Source organism: Quercus lobata, chromosome 4 (assembly GCF_001633185.2).
Source record: "Quercus lobata isolate SW786 chromosome 4, ValleyOak3.0 Primary Assembly, whole genome shotgun sequence".
In the NCBI taxonomy this organism is placed as follows: Eukaryota; Viridiplantae; Streptophyta; class Magnoliopsida; order Fagales; family Fagaceae; genus Quercus; species Quercus lobata.
Window position 1 is genome coordinate 97,419,957 of NC_044907.1, and position 9,148 is coordinate 97,429,104.

The window sequence follows — 9,148 nt, forward strand, 5'->3', positions numbered from 1 at the left end:
GATGTTCATCTCTTCTTCAATTGATACTTGTGGTTTGAATTGCTTGGGCATTTGTACTATTGGTTGGTTATTTTCCACCAGTCTATTATATTACATAAAGATATTAGACATAGTATTGTAGAGACTGTAAATATATTAAAAATGTGAATTCAAAACAAAGCACTTACTGATCTTTGAATTCAGCAGTCTCAGGAATGTCCAAATCAATATAAACTCTTGTTCCACTTGTTGACGATAAGTTATACTCTCCTGGAATGCATAGGATTCATTAGGAAAAAAAGTACATTGAAGTTTCAATGAAATGATTACTGTAATCAGTGAGAGGTCTAGATTAGAGGGCATAGTATCTTGTAAACATGTACAATACAGAGGTAAATAATCCAACTTTGCTATGGTAGATATAGATGCTAAAGATAATGACACTTGAGAAAATGTTTGTCACATTTTGAAAACCAAAGGACCCTAAAAACCATGCTCTTGAAACGGATTAAAAAAAAAGAAAAGAAAAATCTCTTTCAACAATGAAAAATGTAAAGGGAGGGAATGAATCCCCCAACAGTAAGTGATGAATATCTTTTTAATTCTTATACATTGAAATGATTTTTCTCTGCTCAATAATTTAGAGACATAATTATCTTGATTCATTGGATGCTTACATAATAATTTAGCAAAAATACTTTGTATTTCAAACAATTGGATGATTTCTTATGTAGTTCAGAAGATGGTTATAAAGAGAATTAGAAAAGAGAAATGAACTTGCCTTTAAAAGTCTTGACAGTCAAACATGTAGCAATTATGATAAAAGGGCCTGGATTTTCAGTAAAGAAGCTCTCCTCAACTTCATTTGCAACTGATCCCCAAAGTGTAAGCTTTATTTCATTTCCTCTGTCAAAAATTTCCAATGTTACAGTGTAAGTTCATATAATATAAGTGCATGTATTGGTTTATCAAAAATAAATAAATAAATAAAAAGTGCATGTATTGAAAATAATTTATTTATTTTAAACAAAAGACATACTCTATAGTCATGACATTTATGTTTCTCATTGAGACATTTGATCCTTTGATGCAAGGTTGCTCAATCGGTCCAACACCAATCACATTTGCAATGATATCTAGGCATTAGAAAGATGTGGATGTAATTATTTTCATATATAACAATAATATAATGCATAATTATTAATAAATTTAATATAACGCATAATATATATAGAGATACCTGATAGCTGGACATGTTTATTAACGCGTTCATGTATTTTATTGTAGTCAACAAATTCGAATTTATGACGCGGTATATCAACATCAACCTCCTTTATTTCCTTAATGCTAGTTTTCAATGTGAACATGATCTTGATGTCATTGTCTACTGGTCTATACAATGCATTGCCATCAACCACTTGAAAATAAGAGAGTTTATAAAATTTTCCTTCTTGCAGAAGAGGCTTGAACTTTTTAGCAATATTATTTCGAATGATTGCATGTATTGAATTATTTTGCAAGTAAAGTGCATCAGTTTTATATAGATAGAGTTCATAGTATATATAATGATCAAACAATATTAAAAGCTATAGAAGAAAAACAAACCTGCTCATCGATTAAAATCATATCTAAACTAATAATATCATTATTTTTTGAGTTGATTGCATTCCACATCCTTGATATTCTGATCTTGACTTTCCAATTTTCTTTGTGTTTGTCTATACAAAGCTGATTAAGGAGAGAATATTGCATCATCTTGGATCCCTACCTGTATAGATTAATAAATTTGAAAGTTTATAAAAATTCTATCTTTCATTTAGATACTTCATAGAATAAAACAAAACAAAGCAATATAATAAAGACACCAAAAAGTAATTAGCTTGTTAAAGATAGAAAATAGTAATTAGCTTGTATTCAATTATGTTATAGACATGAAATTTAACAAAACAATAAGCATATACAAAGTGCCTAAATCAATTTGGAGGAGATAAACAAGAAAATATATATATATATATATATATATATATATTGATGTTACCTTTATTAGTTGGTTTCTTGAGTCAAAGATTGGTAAAAACTTCTTTATACACAATATTTTTTGTTTCAGACTTTTTTTCAGTCTCATCGTTAATGATGAGGAATTTTAGGCCATTTCTGCTTGTAACTCTAGACACTGCAACGTACAATTGCCCATGACTAAAAATAGGTTTTGGCAAATACACTCCAACATGTTTCAATGATTGTCCTTGGCTTTTATTTATAGTCATTGCAAAGCACATTGAAATTGGAAATTGTCGTCTCTTTAAAACGAATGGCCATTTTGAGTCACTTGGAGATAATGTTATTCTTGGAATGAACACACGTTTGCCTATATTAGTGCCAGTTATGATTTCTGCTTCTATCACCCATGTAGCCAATTTTGTTATAATGAGTCTTGTTCCATTACAAAGACCTTCATTCTGATTCAATTTTCTAAGCAACATTATAGGCAAACCTATTTTTATGTCAGTTTATGGTTTGGCAAACCTGGAAATCTCAACGTGTTCAAAAATTCAACAGTATACAGGAGATCTTGGTCAGGAACATTTGAAGAAGCCTTGCATATAGAATCTGAACTTAGATATTCATGAACTTCTCCATTTAAGGATGACACAATATAGTCATTTAGTTCTTCTACAACTTCATTTGTAGGGGCAAGAATTGCTCTATCTTGTAGGTAACTTGGATCTATGTATTTATTTTCCAAACCTGGATATGTGTTGTCAATAATATCTTGCATTGGATACTCTGAAGGTTGGATAATCAAATCACTTGGAATTGAAATGTTGTAATCCCCATCTCCTTCTCCCAATTCACCATTACCTATTTTAAGAATCCACTCACTAAAGTCCTTTATAGATGATGTTTCTATTCCACTCATACTGTTCTGTAGAAGCCTCATATTTGTTTGGAGTTTAAAGACATTACAATCATTCCATAGATATGACTTGCTAATTGAGGATTGGACTATATCTTCTCGTCTTCCCTTTCTCACAACTGGAAGTATTTGTCGAAAATCACCCCCTAGAACTACAACTTTACCACCAAAAGGTTTTTCAGCATTTTGAGGATCTTCAATTTGTAGTATATCTCGTAACGTGCGGTCAACAACTTCAAAACAATTCCTATGTGCCATCGGTGCTTCTTCCCAAAGTATAATACTTGTTTTTGAGAGAAGTTCCGCTGCTTGTGTTCTTTGCTTTATGTCACAGGTAGAGTCATCATTTACATTAATTGGGATATGAAATCTTGAGTGAGCTTTCCTTCCACCAGGAAGCAACAATGCAGCAATTCCTGAAGACGCAACAGCAAGAGCAATTTTGCCTTTTGATCTTATACCAGACAGGATGGTTCTATAAAGATACGTTTTACCCATTCCACCATGTCCATAGACAAAAAACATTCCCCCTCTTTCAGTAGCAACAGCTTCCATTATAGAATTGTAGATTATTCTCTATTCATTGTTTAGGCCAGAAATTAGGATCTCATGTTCTCTTTTCAAACTTGATACATCATACGACATTTCTTCTTGAATAAGTCTATTCCCATTCTGAATAAGATCCATATTTGGCTGGAGCATTTGTGGATAATCTCTAAGTGATCTTCCATATTGTTGGAGGATTTGTTCGATTTCATACAATCCATAATTTCTCAATTGGTCATCTGATAAAATTAGTTCTTGGAATTGGAGGATACGCCTTTGCCTATTTAGTATATCTTCTATAATCAGTTTCTAGTTGGATTCCCAAAGACTTAATGGATCAGCTACCTCACAGAACAATAGCATTGTAACAAATAGTTGACACAATTGTTGCCCACTGGCCCAACTCGAAGCTTCAATTAGGGAATCATGCCATTCTTTGTCATCATTAAGAAGTCCAAGTGCATAATAGGCTTCCTTATAAGTTGGATAAGTAACATCGTTTATAGTCCTTAATTCTTTAAAGTTTCTTGGACCTTTGACAATGTTAACATTCTCAAATAAAACCTTTCACCACTTGAAGGATTTACGTAATACACTCTTCCAATACAATATTTAGATTTCCTTCATTGCCATTGCTTATCATTACTATGCCATACCCATTTTGTAGGAAATTCAGCATAAGTCAACTCTCGAGCATCTTCAAAAGCCTCATTTATTTTCATCCATTCTGTAAACTTTGTTTCTTCAATACCAGGTATATTTAAAACATTATCCAAGCTTGTATTTTCCGGCTAAATGATGGGATGTTCGTCTTCCAAATGAAAATTTAATCTTTCAACAGGTGGATATCGAAACTGAATTGGAAATTCAAATATTCTCCAACATGATTCAGAAGCTGAAATATATCTACAATCCAAGTATGCTTTTGTCTCATCAACAACAATTTCGATCTCTTGTCCATCACTCCCAATATTTGGTAAATTCTCTTCTACAACAACTGTTGCTCTATCTGATCCCTTATTTATATATTTATACAAATATTTGATTGATCGAGATCTATTACACCATTCTACATTCAAATGGGATTGGTACTTCACCAAAAGATCTACATTATAAGGTACAACATATCGGTTATCCAAAAGAATTCCGTTCTTCTCTATTGTTTTTCCATCATTTCTCCTTCTATATACTGGAAAGCCTTCTTCATCAATTGTTGTTTCTTCATAAAATCTTTTCGGAAAATGTTTTGTACATTTACCATTCATCATGCACGGTGATTTCGGATTTGCAGATCCACATGGCCCATGCATCATAAATTGTTTTACAGCTTCATTAGCAACAAGATCCTCATCTGGATCTGGTATCTCAGCCATAATGATACCATCAATGTCTGTTGGACTTGGACACTTATCCTTTGGATCCAAGAATAGAAGAATATGTGCATGTGGGAGTCCTCTTTTTTGGAATTCAATTGTACACACAATAGCAATAACTCTTCCGAAATGAGATTTATGCCTCAAATCATGTAATAGTTCATCTAATTTTATCTTAAAAACCCTTGCTACAATATCTAGTCGATCCTCATATTTCAAGCCTTCTATAAATTCTAAGGAATGATTGATTTCTGGCCATTTTGGATTGCAAGTAAATGTAAGAAATAAATCTGGGTAACCTGCCCATCTACATATCGCTATTGCATCTTGATAATTTTGAACCATGTACCTTGGACTTCCAGTAAATGAGGATGGTAGGACTATTCGTTTGCCTACAGTAATGGGATCTGTATCACCACAAAGAACGGCATCTTTCAAACCATAGTACAGCTTTGACCTCAATTTTTTTTTTATTGAATCTAACCCATTGTAGTCTTTCTTCTTCGCTGGAAGTGTATGCATCCACTATAAATTGTTGAAAAAGCCTCCTACCAAGCAACAATGTCTTGCCCTCATGAAAGCGTTGTTGAAGCCTATAAGTATTGTATTCTCTCATTGTTATTGATTCCCTTTTTCTAGAATTGCTCCCATTCAAATTCCTATAAGGTATACCAAGCATATACCCATCCTCACCATACGGAAAAAGTAATGGATATTGCAATGCCATAAAGCTTGGATGAGTTCCATTTATACGTTGCAATCCTAAACTTCGATTCTCAACAATAATATCTCTATCAAAACTTTCAATATTAAAATCTCCAACAATAAGAGCAGCTATCTCAAACGTTACAGGTAAGTCATATTGCCTTTCACCAGAATTGCGACTTCGTATTAAACGAATTCTGACATTATGTATATCTGATTCATCAAATCTATCCCTGACCATTCTAAAACATTTAACCAATTGGTTGCACTGGTCTAACATTTCCATCAACCCGGTAACAATATCTGGATCCACATAATTTCTATCATCTTCACGTATAACTGCATCAATTCTATTTTTAACATCATTATCAGTTTCATAAATATAAAGCTGTGCATACTTAGGTTTTTGGCCATGGACAGGAAGAAGTGATCCAATTCTATGATGAGTTTGACCATTTACACGAAACACATATGGACCAGAACCATTATTCACTGATCTATCAACATTACCCCCCAAAGAAGTGAAAGCAAAGAGAGAGTTGTAGATTCTTATCCCTAGTTGAAAGTTTATTGATCTCTGATCACTATTAATATTGAGTAAGTTTCCAAGAAAGGGTGGAGGTTCTTTCAATAGAGGGAGTTCAACTCTTCCTTCAGAACAACACAAACTAAACTTTGGTTTTGTAGGCGTTTTTGACTTTACAGTTCTCTCTTCATACCAAAGTTGAGCTCCACAATGTTCACATACTATTGTTGGAGGTCCTAAATCCAATGGTTCCGTAAATTTTCCTATGACAACAAAATCAAAAATTCACTTTTTCTTCCTAATTTTAGAACTTCTTTGGGAGAACTAAAAAATGTAACACTTATGTTGTTTACTGCTTTCATCATTAATGCTATATTGTCTACGTCGAATACTCCTTTCAAATGGCTCGTCATCTCTTGTTCTTGTTTGGCCTAGGTTACATACAAATTATTAGGTTACATACTAATTATGAGTTTTTTAAAGAAAAATATTTTTTTAATATGTCAATATCGTACCCCTTCTATTTCTCTTTTTAGATAAAATTAATCTTCATCTCAATTTTGCATAGAAAGCAGAGTCCATGCTTGGGGAATAAACTAAAAGCAAAATATTCACAAAATTTTAATACATAAATATAACCATATAGCAAAAACATATATTACAAATTAACAGTTAGATGTTATAGAAAGGTGAAAAATTGAAGAAAAATATAGCATTCACATACTAACTTCAGAATTAAAAAAACATAAAGATACGATTATTTGATAAAATTTTCAAATTCTCTCTACCACCCCATTACACTGTAGACATATATAGCAACTTCTTCATAACAAACGCAAAAATGAAACGAAGAAAAAATCCATTGCACCATGAATGTCTGGTTCTTCTTCATCACAAACACAATTTAAAAGTAATATGAAAACAGAACATTGGATCATGGACACAATTTAAACCGCATATTTGAGCTTGATCAAAATTCTTGGATACACGGAGGTTAGAGTAAGTATAATATTCAGAATAAAAACGTGTAAAAAAGGTTGTTGGGCACTGGTTTGACAAATTGAAAAAAAAAAAAAAAAACGCAGCAGATATACTATGCTCAAGCTGAAACAAAAGTGCACAGGGAAATAACTTTTTTTGTTTATTACTGATTTAGCAGATAACTTATTGAAACAATTTCCTCAATCACCCTCGTAATTGAAATATTGCATTAATGAATGCTAGAGATATACAAACGTGTAAGTTTTGAGCATATTTCAATAAAGTTTCTCTCAAGGCAAGCTTAGAATAAAAACGCGTTAAAAAGGTTGCTGGGCATTGGTTTGACAAATTGAAAAAAAAAAATGCAGCAGATATACCATGCTCAAGCAGAAACAAAAGTGCACAGGGAAATAATTTTTTTTTGTTTATTGTTGATTCAGCAGATAAATTATTGAAACAATTTCCTCAATCACCCTCTTAATTGAAATATTGCATTAATGAATGCTTGAGATATATAAACGTGTAAGTTTTGTGCATATTTCAATAAAGTTTCTCTCAGGGCAAGCTTATTTTCCTACAAGTTGGCAAACCATGGTAGGTATCATGAATGAATAACTCCAAGCATAAAAGCAGATTTAAACACAATGTAAAGAAAAAGAAAAAAAAAAAAAAAGACGTATAATTCAGTATGAACAATATAATGAATAACTAACCTTAACGTACTCCACACCAATTTCGCTAAGATTATTTGGAAGCAAGCTAATAACTCCACCTCGCTCAGTTTCCACACACAAAAACATATAACTAAAATTCAAAAAACACAAAAACAATTCAAATTGACCAATAGCTCAGTTTCCACACAAAAACATATAATCACATATATTCAAATTGATTATCTAAGTGTGTGCACAAAAACTACAATTCAATCAACTCTAGAATACAAAATAGGCTGGGGTAAAAAATAAATCATAGCTCAGTTTCTACACAAAAACAATTCAAAATTGACCAATAGCTCAGTTCCACACACAAAAACATATAACTAAAATTCAAAAAACACAAAAACAAATAGCTCAGTTTCCATACAAAAACATAAACATATAACTAAAATTCAAAAAAAAGTTAAGAAATCCACACTAAAATAGTAGCTCAGTTTCCACAAAAAACAAATAGCATACCTTTAATTTTGATTCGAATGGAGGAAAAGAATGAAGAGAAAGGCAATAGCAATAAACCTAGAAATTGAGTAGCCGTGAAAAAAAAAAAAAGCATCGTGAAAGGTTTATATATATATAGTTATAGAGTCCTAATCTATATAGAGTTCGGATTCAGAAAAAAAAAAAATTATATATATTATAGGTTTATAAGATAATACCTCTGGGTCGGTCTCGATGAGCTGGTTCGGTTGCAAATTGAGTGAAGTGGATATGGGTATGGTGGGATCTGTGGCCATGGGCTTACCGTGGAAAGCAAGAAGCAGAGGATCGGTCTATTGGGTCGGATCGGTATCGGGCTGTTGGGTCTTGCCGTGGAAAGGGAGAGGCAGAGGATCGGTTTGTTGGGTTGGGTCGGATCAGGGAAGAGGCGTCGAATCGGTCTGTTGGGTCTTGCCGTGGAAAGGAAATGGCAGAGAATCGGCCTGTTGGGTGTTGCCATTGAAAGGAAGAGGCAGAGAATCGGACTGTTGGGTATTGCCATGGAAAGGGAGAGGCAGAGGATCAGTCTGTTGGGTCTTGTTGTGGAAAGGAAAAGGTAGAGAATAGGCATGTTGGGTCTTACCGTGGAAAGGGAATTGTCGTCGCGTGGAGCTCATAGAGGAGGAGCTGGAAGGAAGGTAATGGCAGAGTATTCGTGTGGGAGGAACATAATGGCAAAGCGTCAAAAGAGAAGGCAGTCAAGTAGTGTTTTATTTTCGTGTGGGAGGAAGGTAATGGCAGTCGGGTAGTGTTTTATTTTTTTTGTTTTATTGTTTTTTATTATTATTTATTTTTGTTTTATTATTATTATTTTTTAATGTTGTGCTGACGTGGAAAAATGTGGAAGCTTCAAAAGCTTCAGTTTTATATATATATATATATATATATATATAGATAATAATAACATTTCCCTCTTCTGAGTTTATAT

General features: G+C 32.9%; 1 protein-coding gene across 1 annotated transcript in view; it reads right to left on the minus strand.

The window, feature by feature from the left end:
- Positions 1 to 4,233: 4,233 nt before the first annotated feature.
- The window catches only part of LOC115986270, a 34,668-nt gene continuing 29,753 nt past the window's right edge, over positions 4,234 to 9,148 (minus strand). Inside the window, exons 2-3 of the mRNA XM_031109115.1 lie at positions 5,368 to 6,309; positions 4,234 to 5,222 (exon numbers count right to left, since the gene is read on the minus strand). Coding sequence (XP_030964975.1) covers positions 4,234 to 5,222; positions 5,368 to 6,309 — 1,931 coding nt within the window. The remainder of the gene's footprint in view (positions 5,223 to 5,367; positions 6,310 to 9,148) is intronic.